The sequence below is a fragment of the Sardina pilchardus genome, chromosome 2, assembly GCF_963854185.1.
Source record: "Sardina pilchardus chromosome 2, fSarPil1.1, whole genome shotgun sequence".
Taxonomy (NCBI): domain Eukaryota; kingdom Metazoa; phylum Chordata; class Actinopteri; order Clupeiformes; family Clupeidae; genus Sardina; species Sardina pilchardus.
The window spans coordinates 46,179,893-46,199,892 of NC_084995.1; the positions used below are offsets into that span (position 1 = coordinate 46,179,893).

Below are 20,000 nucleotides of genomic sequence, written 5' to 3' on the forward strand. Positions count from 1 at the left end.
AGAGTTGCTCGAACTACGGCAAGACAAGGACCAAAGTTTATAATCATGAAGATATGTGTATAGTCAAAGTATATAAGTGTCTCTGGTATACTGAATTGTAGCTGGTTAGAGCACTGCAGGGTGGAGACCGCCGTCAGGTCATCCGGTGAAGCACCCGATTTGGTTCCCCCCCAGTTCGTGTTTCCCTAGTAGGTCTTTCTGCAGAAGCTCTAGTCGGCTACCGTAGCTGAAAACCGGAAAACGCAATTCAGTACTAAGAATACGTACGGTAACCTAGCCACTACGCAAGAACTTTAGTATAGTGACGTAAAGGAAACACGAATTGAGGGGGGAACCAAATCGGGTACTTCACCGGCACTAAGCTTCCTTGGACGCCGCTATTAAAAGTATTACGGTTCCCCATTGACTCCCATTGATTCCGATTGACCATTTCGAATGAAAACGTCAATTATGTGCTGAAACAAACGCCACTGACATATGACAGTAACCATTTCACTTTGATAATAACCTAAATTTTTGTCCGACATAATACAGTAAGAATTTCAAAATGTTATCGACGCAACGTGGAGAAACTTAAGGGAGAACAAAAACATTACATCCGTGACCCATGTTCAATGGAATTCCCCATTGACCCTGGGTCATGAAAAATGGCAGCCGTTATTTCTTGAATGTCAGAGTAATGACATTCAAAATGGTACCTTAATAATACACCACCATTCATAAAGTAACTAAGTATGAAAATAAAAACACAATTTATCACATGGATCACCCAAACGACTTTGTGCCAATTTTCAACAGCGCAGCTTTTATTATCATAATAATCTGTGTGAAATATTCCTCAACCACTAGATGGCGGCATGGCACAGTGCACTTTGCATGACACAGCAACCATGACACAGCACTTTACTTCCTGTGTCATGGTGTCCTGTGTCATAATTGACGTTTTCATTCGGAATGGTCAATGGGAGTCAATGGGGAACCGTAATACTTTTAATAGCGGCGTCCATGGAAGCTTAGTGCCGGATGACGTGACGGCGGTAGGGTGGAGCAGGTGATGGAGGGAGCTATGCTACATGCTAACGCTAGCGCTACTTCCCCAGTGTGTGTGTGTCTGTGTGTGTTTGGCCCAATCCCAAATACCTATCTGAGCCTATGTGGCCTCACACACTCACTCACTTAGCACCTGAGATCAATTAAGTCTGTGAGTCTTTAGTTCTTAGTCTTTAGGGCTGACATTGGGATTGGGCCATAGTGTCTCAATGGTCTCACTCTCAACCTATCTCAACATTACACTTAACGACATATTTGAAGTGTGTAAGTTGGTGGTTTGAGACACAGATTGTGTGTGTGTGTGTGTGCTCTCTCTCTCTCTCTCAATTCAATTCAATATAGCTGTATTGGCATGAAAGTTTCAGAAACATTATTGCCAAAGCTCAATGTACACATAAGAGTTAAAGGAAAATAAGGACATTTACATAATGTTTTGAATACAGTACATGGCAAATATAAATGCATCCAAAATGAACAAACAAAAGTGTGTGTGTGTGAGTGTGTGTGTGTGTGTGTGTGTGTGCGTGCGTGTCTGTGTGTAGTTTTACAGATAGGTAAGTAAAAAGATAATTTAATCACTGTCCCTTGCATTATGGCATTCTTTGACATATTTGGCAGCGAGACCTGCTGTCTGTCCCTGCTGTCCAAGTAAGACTGCCACCATTTCCCGTTCCTCTAGATTTCGGAACCCTGGGATTAGGCTTGTAAGCCTGTCAAAGTATGAATTACTCTCTCTCTCTCTCAGCTTATCCTGCTCTGTGCCTCCATATCACTGAAGAACTACACACACACACACACACACACACACACGCACACACACACGCACGCGCACGCACGCACGCACGCATGCACACACACTGTGTGCACAGAGGGCAGCACCAACTGCTGGGCGTTGTCAGGGTAACACAACGGTCACCTGTGTAAACACACACCCACTCAGATGCTACACACACACACACACACACACACACACACACACACACACCCCTATACCATGAGCTTCTGGTTGGGCTGGGTCCTGTAGGCACACACTCATGCTGAGCTGGTAGGCTACACAAACAGACACTCGACACACACCCACAAGTTACACTCCAACTTGGATGAGGCCCTCGTGTGATATAGCTATTAGCTGTGCGTGTGTGTGTGTGTGTGTGTGTGCACTGTGCCGCTGCTGGCCACTTTTTACGGAATGAATGAAATCCAGGACACTCTTTACCCTGATAAAGTGCCCTTGGCCTTTGGAATTAAAATAGCCCCACATCACATAGATAGATAGATAGATACTTTATTGATCCCCAAGGGGAAATTCAAGACACAATTCAATCAAGGCAAGGCAAGGCAGTTTTATTTATAAAGCGCATGTCATACACAAAAGGCAGCTCAGTGTGCTGAACAAGTGCAAGAGAAAAGTTAAAAGAGGAAGTATCAGTGCAAATGCATAAAACGATACAAACAATAGATTAATAAAATAAAAGATAAAACGTTTAAAAAGAAAAAATAAATAAGAGTAAAATTAAAGTTAAAAGCCGAATAAATATGGAAAAAAGAATGCAGACATAAAATCAGCAGCAGTCAGTAAAAGGCATCGGAGAAAAGCTTTGGCTTAAGTTTGGTTTTGAAGTTCGCAGCAGTAGGGGCCTTTTTAATTGCCTCAGGCAGTTGGTTCCACAACTGGACCGCATAGTAACTGAAAGCTGGGCCCCACCATGCTTAGTTCTGACGGCTGGTTTAGGTTGTTCTAGATAGATAGATAGATAGATAGATACTTTATTGATCCCCAGGGGGAAATTCAAGGTCCCAGCAGCTTAAGACACCACACACAACATACAGTACAATGTAAACAATGTAAACAGGAAGATTAAAAGCAAATCAACAATCAACAATCAATCAGGTTGTTGTGTTGTGCTCTAAGTGCTCTTGTAGGGGTGTATGGGTGCAGCATGTCAGCGAGATAATTAGGCCCTGTCCCATTTAGGCACTTATAAATAAGAAGGAGTGCTTCGACAAAATGAAGCTTTGAAGTGTCATGACGTAGTGTCTTGACACATGAACTCAAATATTACACTCGTCTTTAATGTCATTACAGTGGTGGTGTCTAGGTCTAATAGTGGTGGTGGTGGTGGTGGTGGTGTCTAGGTCTAATAGTGGTGGTGGTGGTGGTGGTGGTGTCTAGGTCTAATAGTGGTGGTGGTGGTGGTGGTGGTGTCTAGGTCTAATAGTGTGCCGGTCACTTTAATGTCATTACAGTGGTGGTGTCTAGGTCTAATAGTGGTGGTGGTGGTGGTGGTGGTGTCTAGGTCTAATAGTGGTGGTGGTGGTGGTGGTGGTGTCTAGGTCTAATAGTGTGCCGGTCACTTTAATGTCATTACAGTGGTGGTGTCTAGGTCTAATAGTGTGCCGGTCACTTTAATGTCATTACAGTGGTGGTGTCTAGGTCTAATAGTGGTGGTGGTGGTGGTGGTGGTGGTGTCTAGGTCTAATAGTGGTGGTGGTGGTGGTGGTGGTGGTGTCTAGGTCTAATAGTGGTGGTGGTGGTGGTGTCTAGGTCTAATAGTGTGCCGGTCACTTTGATCAGAACGTGACTAGCGTAGTTAGCGCTCATCCTCAGGGTCAGGCTAGAGCTGCAGCAGTGTGCAGCCCAATATGGATGCGTGTGATTGGTCATGTTCCCAATATGGATGCGTGTGATTGGTCGTGTTCCCAGTATGGATGCGTGTGATTGGTCATGTTCTCAATATGGATGCGTGTGATTGGTCATGTTCCCAATATGGATGCGTGTGATTGGTCATGTTCCCAATATGGATGCGTGTGATTGGTCATGTTCCCAATATGGATGCGTGTGATTGGTCATGTTCTCAATATGGATGCGTGTGATTGGTCATGTTCTCTGGGTTTACTGATGAAGGAATCAATGGGAATGTTTTCCCCTGAGTGTGTTGTGTACTGATCATGGAGGTATTATAAGAACTGGAGAAAGTGAACAAGTCCCGCCCCCATTCATTTCAATGGGAATGCTAGGCTAGTGAAAATTGCCAAAATTGAACTATTTTTTCAGGCTTCAACATGGCGTTTCAAGGGGCTTGTTTCCGGTGCCGTTTTACTTAGCCAATTAAGTGCCATGTTACTGATTGACGTAAGGTACAGAAGGAGAGCTCGTGCCCACACTAAGCTCGTGCATGAGCTGAGAGTGGAACAGCCACCAATCAGCATGAGGAAAACTATGGGAAAACGGCACCGGACATGATGTATTTCTGGAAAATGGCGACGAGGAAGTGCCTTGCTAATCGGCGAAGCTAATCAGTCAAATCCTGATAGCTTGTGTACTGATAGCTTGTTTACTGATAGCTTGTGTATACTGATAGCATGTTGTGTACTGATAGCTTGTTGTTTACTGATAGCATGTTGTGTACTGATAGCTTGTTTACTGATAGCATGTTGTTTACTGATAGCTTGTTTACTGATAGCTTGTTGTGTACTGATAGCTTGTTGTTTACTGATAGCTTGTTGTGTACACAGATAGCATGTGATGTACTGATAGCTTGTTGTTGTTGTTGTTTACTGCTGAGGGAATAAATGTGAATGTTTTCCCCTGAACCCCTAGAGCATGCTGGGATGTAGAAGGCCACGCCCCTGTGGGCCTCTGATTGGCCCGCTGCTGCTGCTGCTGCTGCTGCTGGTGTGGCCGTGTGCTGTGACGGTCGGCGCGGCGACGTCGTCAGCGGGCTGCGTGGAGGCGGTTGCCGTGGCGACGGACGGGCGCGCGGCGCTTCAGGCTCAGGAGCGCCACCTCTGGGCGCTGTTTGAGAAGTACGGCGACGGAAACGGCTCCCTCACGCTGCAGGGGCTCCAGCTGATGCTGCGGCACGTGGGCCTCGGACGCCTGCGCATGCCCGCACACACACACACACACACACACGAGCACGCGCACACACACACACACACACACACGCACGCCGGCTCCAGGGAGGAGAAGGGCCAGTCCAACACACACACCCCCACACCCACACGCTCGCACACACACACGGACTCTGTGAGGGCAAGACGGAGCGCGGGCTATGACCTCACTCAGGACCACACACCCGCTGCTCAGAACACGCCCCCAACCACGCGACACGGCAACCACGGCCACCACGACCACCACGATCAACAACCTCTCAGCAGCCAACAGGTGAGACTCACACTCACTAACACACACACTCACACACACTCACTAGTCAACACACACACTCACCCTAACACTCGCTCACACTAACTAGCACACACACTCACCCTCACACACACTCTCAAACACATTCGCACAAATTCAGGTAATTAAGCAAACTTCTGTGTGTGTGTGAGGTAGCTAAAGTGTGTGTGTGCGTGCAATATTAGCGTAATTGTTGTTCTAACGACGTGCAAATTGACATTATCAAGTATTTAAGATATCGATATATGTTGTCTGACTTGTACAAAGATGGCAATTATGCTAAATCCTCTAGCTGCATGTATGATCAGTCAGTCTTATGTTTGTATAATTTGCTTGATCAGTGTATTTTCTCTAAATAAGATTTATTTATGTGTAGCATGTTGGTCATGTTGCAATAATTGTTTGGAGTAATTCAACTATGAGCCATAACATGTGTGTTTAGATTGGATATGTGCAGCAGACAAGTGACTTTCTTACTCACAAAGTACATTGACTTCCATTGTATTAAAAGAGCACCACATGTGGTGCAAAGTGGTACTGCAGATCCAATACAAGTTCAGTGGATTTATAGACAATATATTCCAAAAACCATATCTCAATAAAGAAAGTCGATGTCTTTTCACATAATGAATGGTAAAGGCATTTTTAGAGCTTTGCAGAGGGGAAATTACACAAGATACGTTGATCTGATTGTGAATAGAAGCATATTTCCTGTTGAATTAAAAAATCCACAGTTTTGCTAATGTGTGTGGAATACCAAAAGAGCCAACAATGTTGCAAGATGAACCAAAAGGATTGTTCACCACAACGCTTAAAATCACTTGAAGCTACAAAGAGCAGTAGTAGTGGAACCATTAGTGATACAGATATACTGTGTGAGATTTATGCAGCGGTGTAGTTTACAGATATACTGTGTGAGATTTATGCAGTGGTGTAGTTTACAGATATACTGTGTGAGATTTATGCAGTGATGTAGTTTACAGATATACTGTCTAAGATTTATGCAGTGGTGTAGTTTACAGATATACTGTTGAAGATGTATGCAGTGGTGTAGTTTACAGATATACTGTGTGAGATTTATGCAGTGGTGTAGTTTACAGATATACTGTGTGAGATTTATGCAGTGATATAGTTTACAGATATACTGTCTAAGATTTATGCAGTGGTGTAGTTTACAGATATACTGTCTAAGATGTATGCAGTGATGTAGTTTACAGATTTACTGTTGAAGATGTATGCAGTGGTGTAGTTTACAGATATACTGTCTAAGATTTATGCAGTGGTGTAGTTTACAGATATACTGTGTAAGATTTATGCAGTGGTGTAGTTTACAGATATACTATTTAAGATGTATGCAGTGGTGTAGTTTACAGATATACTATTTAAGATTTATGCAGTGGTGTAGTTTACAGATATACTATTTAAGATGTATGCAGTGATGTAGTTTACAGATTTACTGTTGAAGATGTATGCAGTGGTGTAGTTTACAGATATACTGTCTAAGATTTATGCAGTGGTGTAGTTTACAGATATACTGTGTAAGATTTATGCAGTGGTGTAGTTTACAGATACTGTGAAACTCCAAACAATAGCCCGGGCTTTTATTTTGCCAAATCGCCAAAATGCACCGGCGTGTATTTGAGACAGGCGTTTCATTTAGTGTTGTTAGTTGAGTGTAGGTTTATTATAGGATTAGAAATAACTACCCAATAGCATAAGCAGACGGAAAGCATGACAACAGGAGGTTACCACATTATATTACGGTAGCCTACTTTATTTAGCCTATAATTCGAATGTGTGTCACATATGAGATCATATTAGAATTAGGCTACTATAGGCTATGTCTTAAATTATTGGCAGCTTAAAATAACAAAACGATGTTACAGCGGGCAAAACAATTCAAGTTACCATCGAGCCTGTGAACTTGTTGCCCCTGATAACACATCAACAATAAAGAATGAATGCTACCCTGTAAAACAACTGCAATCGTGTGATTAAAAATGATCCTATTAATCGCTATCACCGTGATCCTCAACTAGGCTAGCCTACTACAAGTTCATTTGCGAATTCCTCCTTCTCGTCGCTCTCCTCCACTTGCCTGCCTTGCTTGCGCAGCTCTGACCAGATGCGCAGGGCTCTCCCTCTTTGGAGACAGACGTTACAGCTCAGCCTTTACGCACCCTCTTTGGATCAACCGAGAAATATCTTGCCGCTGCTTCTCCCGAATTTTGTTAGGCAAATTTGACAACTGTCAGCTTAAATGTCATTTAAATCTTGGTCTTTTTCTTTTCCGCCATGGTATTGAGAGAAACGCGGAGACACGAGAGAAAGTGAAACTAAACAAAGAAAGTTTGTGATAAAATATGTTGTCTAGTGCGCAAATTTAACAAAATGGCATTCATTAAATAATGCAGGACATAGGCCAATGTCGAAAAAAGTTACGAATTTGGAACTCTGGCTTTCACCTCCGCAGTCATGCGATTATAAATTTAGTGTGCGCAATTTGAACCATGCTGGCTTAAACAGACGATCTGACGGGTATAAGAAGAATAAATACAACCCGAAACTAAAAAAACAGACCAGGCTTCTGTTGGAGACCGGCCTTTAACCCAAATCTGTAGCCACACCGGGCGTTTAAAAGAGACATGCGTCTATTTGGGACTCGGCTATTGTTCGAAGTTTTACGGTATACTATTTAAGATTTATGCAGTGGTGTAATTTACAGATATACTATTTAAGATTTATGCAGTGGTGTAGTTTACAGATATACTATTTAAGATGTATGCAGTGGTGTAGTTTACAAACACCTGTGATTATTTGTTGGCCACTGGGTGATTTGACATCCTGACCCTTCAGCTTCAGGCGTGCCCTGTCAATAGTCCTTCTCTTTTCTAATGTAGCTGGCTAGACCACTTCATTACCACACACACAAGTGGGGGCAGAACTAGAAATGCTTTGGTTGATTTGGTTAAAAGGTCATAGGTTAGCTTCTTGGTTATTATTGTAATGATTTGGTTAAAGTCGCAGGTTAGCTTCTCGGTTATTATTGTAATGATTTGGTTAAAGTCGCAGGTTAGCTTCTTGGTTATTATTGTAATGATTTGGTTAAAGTCGCAGGTTAGCTTCTTGGTTATTATTGTAATGATTTGGTTAAAGTCGCAGGTTAACTTCTTGGTTATTATTGTAATGATTTGGTTAAATAGTGTTAAAAGTGGTTAAAGTACATAATGAGCTGTACAAGCTGTACAAACGTTTTAAAGGATATCGAGATGTTATTTTTTTTGTCCATATCGCCCACCGTGTGTGTGTGTGTGTGTGTGTGTGTGTGTGTCTTAACTGAAGCATGTGTGTCTCTTTCTCATTCCTCCTCTCTCTCTCTCTCTCTCTCTCTCTCTCTCTCTCTCTCTCTCTCTCTCTCTCTCTCCAGTGTCTGAGTGCTTCCTCGTTGCTGAAGGATCATGGGATAGGGTCACAGGGCATCTCTGTTAGTGATTTTGGCTTCCTGTGTCCTGCTCTCCTTTCTCAGATCGACTCCCAGTCCTGCCTGCGCCACGGTGAGTGTGTGTGTGTGTGTGTGTGTGTGTGTGTGTGTGTATGTGTGTATGTGTGCTAGCTGTTAGGGCTTTGAGTTTTGGCCAAAAATCATATTCGAAAATTTGTTTGTTTATTAATATTCAAATATATTCAAATATTTATTACCTCCGCCAAGGAGGTTATGTTTTCACCGGGGTTTGTCTGTCTGTCTGTCTGTCTGTGTCTGTCTGTTTGTCTGTCTGTTAGCAAGATAACTCAAAAAGTAATGAATGGATTTTGATGAAATTTTCAGGGAAGGTCGGAAATGACCCAAGGAAGAAACGCTAAATAACGATGTGATGGATTGTCGATGGATGCGTGACATGTCGAAGCGAGTGGCTACTGTTAAGCCAATGGTGGCAACAAAATTAAGAAACTGTCAGTTGATTGCTAATTATTGGGCTAAAGAATTCCCCAAAGACTTCTATGAGTCTGGACAACAACTATTTTGCAAGTTGTCATCCACAATTTAATTGACTGGACCCGCAAAGACACATAGCGACCATTTGAAATCGAAAATTAATCTCAAGAACAAAGCTATCGGAACGACATGTCTATTATCACCTCTTGCGTGTATGCGTCACTTAATATTAATGTCTGATGATTGCAAATCCCTGCTGAAAAAAACAGCCAGACCAACTAAATGTGGTTTGCTGGTTGACCAGCTTGTTAACCAGCTTATTTGACCACCCTATGATAGTTAACCAGCTAGACCAGCAAAACTCTTGCAAAAACATATCATCAGCTGGTTTACCCAGCTTATGATGGTAATTCAGCTGGTTTTGATTGTCGTACCACCTTAAACTGGTCATTTTAGTTGGTGTTGCTGGTCTACCTTGCTGGTTTTTACTGGCCACGCCAGCTTATGTTGGTCATTCTAGAAAACCAGCTTGACCATCTTTGTCAAGCTTGACAGGCTGGTCACCAGCATGACCATCTTAAGCCAGCTGTATCCCAAACAAGAGGCTGGTCACACCAGCACGACCAGCTTCCTCAGATGGTCACGCCAGCATGTCTAGCTGGTGGCCTAACCAGCTACACCAGCAAAGACCAGCAATAGCTGGAAGAAAACCAGCAAAGACCAGCTAAAACCAGCTAAAACCAGCTACCAGCCTAAGCTGGTTTCTTGCTGGGTTTTTTTCAGCAGGGATGTGTTTGTGTAATCATTGCTAATATCTGTATGTACAGTATGTGGTGATTATTAATATGTGTGTGTCTGTGTGTGGTGCTTATTAATGCATGTGTGTGTGCATGTGTGTGTGTGTGTGTGTGTGTGTGTGTGTGTAGCAAGCCATGAGGAACATCCTAAGAATGCTACGGGTACATCAGGTGAGTAGTGCTGCTTCAACACTGACCATAGAATTCCCATTAGGGCCCATATACCCATACAATATATAGCCATTATACTGTACAATATACAATATATAACCATTATATAATATACAATATATACTCATTATATATACAATATATGTGACCCTGCAAAGCGAAACCAGTCGCTTCGGTAAAATTTACAAAATCAAGTTATTGTACTCACATGAACGGACATAAACTAAGCTTTCCAACGATATGTATATCGGCGGTATTACACAAACTATCGCTAAGATAACCGCGTCCAAAGTTGACATGGTTCTCCTGTCACGATATGCCAGAAGAGGAGAAATCACCTTTTTAAGCGGCGCGTGGACAACGGGAATGACAGCAAATGTGTTGAATCTTCGCCGGGTTTAACAGTCAAAACAAATGTACCTTCTAAAAAGCCTTTAACTCATTCACTGCCATTGACGTCTTTAAACGTCAATTTAGACACATACGTTGACTGCCATTGACGTCTATAGACGTCAATTGCCTTTTTCAATGGGGAGGGCTTCTGGGTGGGCTTGGGAACGATCTGGCAGAGTTTCAGGCTTGTAAACAGACTGTACTAGCGATCCCAACCGCTAGATGACAGCAGTGCCATTTGGATGATTAGTATCTGCCTATAGTGCACATGCAGAGACAGCATGCAGCATGCAACAAGCTAAGACACTGAAGATCGACCACAGTGGATCTAGTTTGCACGCGATGCAGGGAATAAATATGCTTACTTCTTTCATCAAGGATGGAAAACACGTGAACGGTATGATCCATTTACATTGGATATTGCTATATAGACAAACAACAACTTTGCTAGTGCAAGCTTGCTAAGTCTACCGTCCTGTTCAGAGTAGGGATGCACCGATCCGACTTTTTCAGTCCCGATACCGATACCGATGCCTGGGCTCTGCGTATCGGTCGATATCCGATACCGATCCGATACCATTGTTAATTAATAAACTGTATACCTCACCATGTGGGAAAGACTAAAGGCATCAGGCTTGACTTCATTCTTCATTCTCTCCCTAACTAAACATTACTTTCCTAAAAAAGATCTAACAAAATAACACTTAGATATAAAGGTAATGTATTATTATTATTATTATTATTATAATTATCATCATCATTATTGATTATATTACTAGTATTAAAAATAAACAGTTGTACACCAGCAGCAACTTGGAACAGCATTCAAATTCAAGTTCACAGTTATTACTAAATAATAAATCTAACAAAAAAAAACAATTTTGCAGCTAAAAATCCCATATTAGTGACATACATTGAAACATCCCTGCCAAAATGGTGTCACCCGCGAAACCCCTCTATTTACTCATAGTGGTACGGTCCCGCAGTTTCCCCACGATAAACTAATTAGTTCACACGGTGTTTGAATGGTGGTAAACGGTAGAAGTTGTACGTTTTATCTAATAAATTATACGTTTTTAACAGCCAATTTGAACATTTGCATGTCTTGATAAGAAAAGAACTGTTTATACAGATGAGATGAAAATGACAATGTGTTTAGTTCGAGTAGCCTATTTTGTTGACTGTTAGACATTAACGTGTTGCCTAAATGCAACAAAACGCATGAAGATCGTAATTAATCTATGACAAATGGTGGTTAGTATAGATATTCTTTTGATCCTATGACATAAATTTGGTATCTGTATTTATCCCATCCATGAATTTAGACACTGTGGGCCAGATGTACTAACGTTTTGCGCCCATTTCAGGCGTAACGTGCGCGTATAAACATGGGGATGGTATGTACAAACACGCCGCAATGAGAGAAACGCGCAGACTGCCTGCCGTGGGAGCTGAGAATGGCTATTTGCGCTTTTCCGTGTCATGCATATTAATTCCTGGGCGGATCAGCTGAAAATGGGTGTAACGCGCAAGTACAGGGGAGGAGAGGTGCTAATAGCGATTGATTAAGTATTCCGCCATATGTATGAAAACAGCGCACGTCTACTTCGCGTTGAAAAACTTCCGCCTTCTGAAAGCAGGTGTAATCCAAATTGCGGTTAAATGCGTCTATTAGAAAAACGTTTAGAGTCAGCTGAATCAATATTCAGTGCATCAGTTTTCTTCGTTATACTATGTCAAAAGGGTAAAGCAACCTTAACTTTTGTTTGCCTCTCTAAAATCGTATTTTCTCTTTCACGACATAGCCTACACTTCCCAATCTGTTAGACAGGCATTATTTAAAGTCATATCCCTATAGTCTACCTGCAGTAAATAGTTCACAAGTATTTTTTTAAGTTGATTAGTAGAACTTCTAGGCCTACTCTGTCTGTCGCTGCTCATTGACATCTCTTTGTATGTATGATCGCTAAACTTGGATTCTTTTAAATATTGCAATATTCAACTGCGCTTGTGTTTTGAGCTCTGCACACGCAACTAGCGTAGAGGGGGCGGGAACGGGCGGGGATGACCGCAGTTAACGTAATGAAGTGACAGCTTAGTAAATTCCACACAATATAGCCAAGCACAGCGTTCGCATTCTGCGTTTACAAAAACTCGCTGTTAGCGCTGTGTTAGTACATCTGGCCCTCAGAGCACACAGTGAGGTGAGGCACACTCTAACCCGCAGCAGTGAGCTGCGCTAAATGGCTGGTTGCGCGTCACGGCTCAGCCTTTTTTTGAGACTATATTAAATTCGGATCGGCCCATGGATCGGCTCATTTTTTCCGATCCCCGATCCAGCTATTTTGTTCATATCGGGGCCGATATCCGATCCAAATATCGGATCGGTGCATCCCTAGTTCAGAGTCTTTAGCGACCATCAGAGTCCCTAGCAACCTTGACGAGACTGACGAGATAACAGTGCAATCGTGGTAGACATACTCCTGAATCGCTAACGTTAAAAAGTTGATTTTCACAAAAAGATCGTTTTCTCCACGTTTTGGTCAAAAACAGGTGTTTTTAGCAAAACTAACCCATGTTCTACTGACGATTACTAAAGAACGGAAAACGATAGAAACAAACCGTTTTTTTCCTGGTGAAAGAAGAGAGTCTACTCTTTCATTTGGTACCTTCGGTGTTTACATAGTCATAAAGCTCACCGTTCGGTGGATCTTGGAAAAACATGATTTTAATAGTTTCTATTTGAGATTTGATACACAGGATTTCTCAGCAGATGGTTATAGGGAACTGGACTCCTTGCACACCGTTGCCAGTGCGTCAGACACGTAGGGGATCCACAACGTGTCAAATGTCTTTTCCAACGCGTCCCTTTAAAAAAGGCGGCAGGGCCGGACAGGATTTCACAGTTTTTGTTAAAAACATTCGCTGAGGATCTAGTTGCTGCTTGGTGTCCCGTTTTCCCGTAGTCTCTTGATACTCACACAGCCCCTGCCCTGTGGAAACGTGCAGTGATTATCCCAGTGCCCAAGAGGGTTAACCCCACTGAACACAACGACTTCAGGCCCGTAGCACTAACATCAGTGATTATCCGGTGCCCAAGAGGGTTAAACCCCACTGATTATCCCGGTGCCCAAGAGGGTTAACTCCACTGAACACAACGACTTCAGGCCCGGAGCACTAACATCAGTGATTATCCGGTGCCCAAGAGGGTTAAACCCCACTGATTATCCCGGTGCCCAAGAGGGTTAACCCCACTGAACACAACGACTTCATGACTACAATGACTACAAGAGGGTTAACCCCACTGAACACAACGACTTCAGGCCCGGAGCACTAACATCAGTGATTATCCGGTGCCCAAGAGGGTTAACCCCACTGAACACAACGACTTCAGGCCCGTAGCACTAACATCAGTGGTCATGAAATGTTTTGAGAATTACGTAGTGACTCAGTTTAAATTAGACGTGTATGATAAGTTAGACCCACTTCAATTTGCATACAGACGAGGGCGATGTACTGACGATGCTATCACATCCATCATGCACCTTGTTCTAAAACATCTTGAGGATAAATCATCTTACGCACAACACGATTACTTTTTTATTGATTTTAGCTCTGCTTTCAACACTCTCCAGCCCCACCTATTAGTTAAGAAACTCAGACAGCTGGAGGTGAACTATTCACTGATACGGTGGTTTTATTCATTCCTGACAAACAGGACACAGCAGGTCAGGGTCAACTGCAGTCTGTCCCAAGTCAGAGCGATTAGCACTGGTGCACCACAAGGCTGTGTCAGCTCACCGGTCCTTTTCACCCTGTACACTAACGAGTGTTCAGCCAAGCACCCTGGGAACTTTGTTTTTAAATATTCGGACGACTCTGCAATTCTCTGCTTGCTTAAACAGAATGATGATTTGGGCATTTATCATTCAGAAGTAAGGCAGTTTGTTGAGTGGTGTGACTCCAACCACCGAATTTTAAACGTAAAAAAGAATTAAAGGAATTAATTTCTGATCCAAAGACGGCAACCAATAGCACAAGCCAGTAGTCATCAACCAGCAACCAATAGCACAAGCCAGTAGTCATCAACCAGCAACCAATAGCACAAGCCAGTAGTCATCAACCAGCAACCAATAGCACAAGCCAGTAGTCATCAACCAGCAACCAATAGCACAAGTGCAGTCTTATAGATACCTGGGAGTCCATATAGACAGCAACCAATAGCACAAGTACAGTCTTATAGATACCTGGGAGTCCATATAGACAGCTCCTTAGCATGGAATATTCATGTTGACGGTGTCTGTTCCCGCCCTTGGTTTGGGAACCTCTCTGTTTCCCTGAGATAAATAACCTGGTTCACATAGCAATGGAAGTAATTGGTCTGAAGCAGTACAACAACCTCCAGACCATCTTTGATCAGTGTGTTTTAAAACAAGTGGATAGAATCCTCTCTGCCCCCGTCTCACGTTCTATATTCACAATATGAGCCTCTACCATCAGGCAGGCGTTACAGAGTACCCCACTGTAGGTTAAATCGATTTAAAAACTCATTTGTCCCCAGTCAAATCAGTCAAAGCCCTTAATAACTACCTTAAACAAACCCCCTAAACAGTCAGGTGTTACAGGAGGTTTTTGTATTGTATTTTTTTATTCTTATTTATTGCCATTAGGCTTTACTGTTATTGTACATTGTGTGTCATATTTATGTTTTTGTCTTGTTGTCGTCTGGTGTGTCTTTGTACCGGGTCATATACTTTGAGAAGTCCAAGACAAACTTTCCTATGGGGACAATAAAGTATACATCTATCTATCTATCTATCTATCTATCTATGTTTTTCTGTGAAATGAGCTCACAATATGAAACTGTAGACTGTGTGCTGTGGTGTTATGGGAAAACGTGAAATTCAACATGTTAACCCGGAAGTTTGTTTATTGTGGATTTTCTCAAAATAACGCCGGCGCAAAGCGACTGATTTCGTTTTGAAGGGTCACATATAACCGTACAATATACAATATATAACCATTATACAATATATAATATATAACCATTACATACACCATATACCCATTATATATACAATATTTCTAAAACGGATAGTTCCGGTTCTTGATTATGATTGGCTGAATCGTGTTCGATGCCGTTGTATATAGCACGATAAACACACACCTTGATTTATGTATGGCTTTAACATTGCTCGCTTTGTGCATGGACTATTCTGTCTTTAAAACACCCCTAAACGTTCATTTTTAAAAATGTGCAGCTCACCGAGTGGTTACTGGTCTTCAACGATCTTCTATAGCAAGTTTAGCAGCAAAATACAGCTTCTGTCATCTTTTATCAGGGATTTTCGAAATCCCGGAAGAACTTTTTCAGATACCTCACAACCGCGTGTGCCTAATATAACACAACAGAATTTGAATTTCACTGCGAAACCTGCTATAGAAGATCGTTGAAGACCAGTAACCACTCGGTGAGCTGCACATTTTTAAAAGCAAACTTTTAGGGGTGTTTTAAGGATAGAATAGTCCATGCACAAAGCGAGCAATGCTAAAGCCATACAGAGCTCCATTCTATCATCGAGATTTCGGTGTCATACAAAAAGGATAAAAAGTCCGCACACCAGTATAGCTCCCAGTGATTGTTTATTGAAGCAACGTTTCGAGCAGTACGCTCTTCCTCAGGCTTAAACACAATGCATTTTCGCCATCTTAAAATCCCCACTTCGTTATCACCCACACGTGTGGATACACCTGGATACTCAGTGCCACAATCAAAAACATCTGGTCATTCATTACAAAATGATCGGAATACAGCTTTTTTAAAAAACACAATATAAAAATACAGCATTTTATATATTGCATCAAATTCCATTTCAGACACAGATGGCAGTGTAAATATGAAAATGTTAACATTAATATTTACAAGAGTATTTACAAATATCTCTAGAAATATATATCAAAGGGCATGTTCAACACTTACATTCATACATTTTTTAATATTTATTTTGAAACCCCTTTTTTAGATATAAATTTAAGTATTGTAAATATCTAGAGGATAAAGATAAGTCTAAATACAAGGTGGAGGGCCACGGGAAACTTATCTTGTCAAGGTAGAATAACGGATCAGTGTAGATTTCGGTGTCAAACACTCCTTTTCATGCTAGGCATTAAAAAACGGGCTTAAAGTGTAAAATACCGAAATATTCTTTTAACTATACCACATATCGTCATTCACTCTCTTGTGCTATATTGCTTAAATAAATACCGGATATGAATTTCCATATGGCCAGCCCGTATTCAGTGTCTGAGATTTGGACTAAACCTGCACGTTTACCTTAACTGATATATCTGTGTGTTTGCCTTAACTTATGTCTGTGTGTGTTTACCTTAAAGGAACACTTCACTATGTTATTCCCTTAATTGAGACGAGTTGATACATACCTCTTACGTTTCAATGCGTGCACTCACTGGCTCTGGCGCGCGGCGCAACTTTGATAGCACTTAGCTAGCCCAATGCATTCATTAGGGTCCAAACAGAGATGAAGTTAGAAGCGACCAAACACCTCCATGTTTTCCATATTAAAATACAGTTACACGAGTAGTCACATGACCACGTATGGTGAGACAAAATAAAACGTGGTGTATTTCCAAGCAGGCAAAAGGGATAACTATATTGTGTGGCAGAATAACATTGGGAGCACTTAGACGCAGTAATATCCTCACTCCAAAGTGAAACTGAAAGTGCAAGAGTGAGGATATTACTGCGCCACACAATATAGTTATCCCTCTTACCTGCTTACAAATGCACCACGTTTTATTTTGTCTCACCATACTTGGTCGTGTGACTACTCGTAACTGTATTTTAATAGGGAAAACATGGAGGTGTTTGGTCACTTCTAACTTCATCTCTGTTTGGATCCTAATGAATGCATTGGGCTAGCTAAATGCTATCAAAGTTGCGCCGCGCGCCAGAGCCAGTGAGAGCACGCATTGAAACGTGAGAGGTATGTATCAACTCGTCTTAATTAAGCATAGTTTAATATGAAAAAACGGTTAAGTGTTCCTTATATATCTTACTTATATATCTGTGTGTTTGCCTTAACTTATATGTCTGTGTGTCTTTACCTTAACTTATATCTGTGTGTGTTTGCCTTAACTTATATACAGTGCCTATAGAAAGTTATCATACCCTTTTGAAATAGTTACTTTTTTTGTCTTACAGCCTGAAATCAAAACCCATTTTAAAAAAAAATCTTTTCCAGTTTTATTGACAAATGTAGCTGTACAACATCAAAATAATGAAAAAAAAGTCAACAGTTCTGAAAATTAATAAAAAATTAAAAACTAGAATAACAGGGTTGGAAAAGTCATCATACCCCTGACTTAATACTTTGTCAAGCTTCCTTTTGCTTTCATTACATCCATCAATCTGTTTGGATATGTCTCTATTATAGCTTTGCACACCTAGACAGGGGAATATTTGCCCAATTTTCCGTGCAGAATTGTTAAAATTTAGTCAAATTCTGTAGGGAATGGCGATGGACTGCTCTCTTCAAGTCAATCCACATATTTTCTATAGGATTTAAGTCAGGGCTCTGACTTTGCCACTCAAGGATATTCACCATCCTATCCTTAAGCCACTGCTTTGTTCTTTTGGCAGTATGTTTAGGATTTTTGTCGTGTTGGAAGGCGAATGACCTCCCCATCCTCAGCTGTTTAGGAGAGGGACGCAGGTTTTCCTCAAGAATTTTGGTGTACTTGGCAGCATCCGTTTTCCCTTCTATCCTGACCAATTGCCCAGTCCCCGCTGAAGAGAAACATCCCCAAAACATAATGTTGCCCCCACCATGCTTCACACTAGGTATGGTGTGTTTTGGGTGTGTTTGGGTGTGTATACTGTGTTTGGTTAGCGCCTGGAGCTCAGTCCAAAAACTTCAATCTTAGTCTCCAAAAAGTTCTATCTTAGTCTCATCTGACCGTATAAGCTTTTTCCACATGGTAGCAGAATATTCCAGATGTGTTTTTGCACTGAACTCCAAGCGCAATGTTTGGCGAAAACCAACACAGTACACCACCCAAAACACACCATACCTAGTGTGAAGCATGGTGGGGGCAACATTATGTTTTGGGGATGTTTCTCTTCAGCAGGGACTGGGCAATTGGTCAGGATAGAGGGGAAAACGGATGCTGCCAAGTACACCAAAATTCTTGAGGAAAACCTGCGTCCCTCTCCTAAACAGCTGAGGATGGGGAGGTCATTCGCCTTCCAACACGACAAAAATCCTAAACATACTACCAAAAGAACAAAGCAGTGGCTTAAGGATAGGATGGTGAATATCCTTGAGTGGCAAAGTCAGAGCCCTGACTTAAATCCTATAGAAAATATGTGGATTGACTTGAAGAGAGCAGTCCATCGCCATTCCCTACAGAATTTGACTAAATTTTAACAATTCTGCACAGAAAATTGGGCAAATATCCCCCTGTCTAGGTGTGCAAAGCTATAATAGAGACATATCCAAACAGATTGATGGCTGTAATGAAAGCAAAAGGAAGCTTGACAAAGTATTAAGTCAGGGGTATGATGACTTTTCCAACCCTGTTATTCTAGTTTTTAATTTTTTATTAATTTTCAGAACTGTTGACTTTTTTTTCATTATTTTGATGTTGTACAGCTACATTTGTCAATAAAACTGGAAAAGATTTTTTTTAAAAATGGGTTTTGATTTCAGGCTGTAAGACAAAAAAAGTAACTATTTCAAAAGGGTATGATAACTTTCTATAGGCACTGTATCTGTGTGTTTACCTTAACTTATATCTGTGTGTGTGTTTGCCTTAACTTATATATCTGTGTGAATTTGTGTGTGACAGGTCATGATGATCCAAAGAACACCAACATTGCAGCAGGTTTGTGTGTGTGTGGTGTGTGTGTGTGTGTGTGTGTGTGTGTATGTGTGTGTGTGTGTGTGTGTGTTGCAGCATGGCTGGGAGGGTTCCTGTCCATCTGCATCATCAGTACGCTGTATGTGTGTTTGTATAATGTGTGTGTGTGTGTGTGTGTATAATAATAATAATAAGGGGCAGCCGTGGTGTACTGGTTAGCGCATCGGGCTTGTAACCGGAGGGTTGTCGGTTCGATCCCCGACCAGTCCACCACGGCTGAAGTGCCCTTGAGCAAGGCACCTAACCCCTCACTGCTCCCCGAGCGCCGCTGGTTGGGCAGGCAGCTCACTGCTCTGGGTTGTGTGATTCACCTCACTGTGGGCCAGATGTACTAAAACAGCGCTAATAGCGAGTTTTTGTATGCGCAGAGTGCGAACGCTGTGCTTTGCTATATTGCGTGGAATTTACAAAGCTATCACTTCATTACGTTAACTGCGTTCAGTGCCGCCCGTTCCCGCCCCCTACACCACGCCATTTGCGCATGCAGAGTTGAACAACGAGCGCAGTTGAATATTGCAACATTAAAAAG

General features: G+C 41.9%; 1 protein-coding gene across 2 annotated transcripts in view; it reads left to right on the plus strand.

The window, feature by feature from the left end:
• slc39a6 (solute carrier family 39 member 6) overlaps window positions 1–20,000 on the plus strand; it is a 43,145-nt gene that overhangs the window by 1,252 nt on the left and 21,893 nt on the right. Inside the window, exons 2-5 of one of the 2 annotated variants that reach the window (XM_062530821.1) lie at window positions 4,652–5,218; window positions 8,664–8,790; window positions 10,097–10,138; window positions 19,400–19,435. In XM_062530821.1, the coding sequence (XP_062386805.1) occupies window positions 4,652–5,218; window positions 8,664–8,790; window positions 10,097–10,138; window positions 19,400–19,435 (772 nt within the window). The remainder of the gene's footprint in view (window positions 1–4,651; window positions 5,219–8,663; window positions 8,791–10,096; window positions 10,139–19,399; window positions 19,436–20,000) is intronic. The other variant, XM_062530822.1, reaches the window with a different exon arrangement.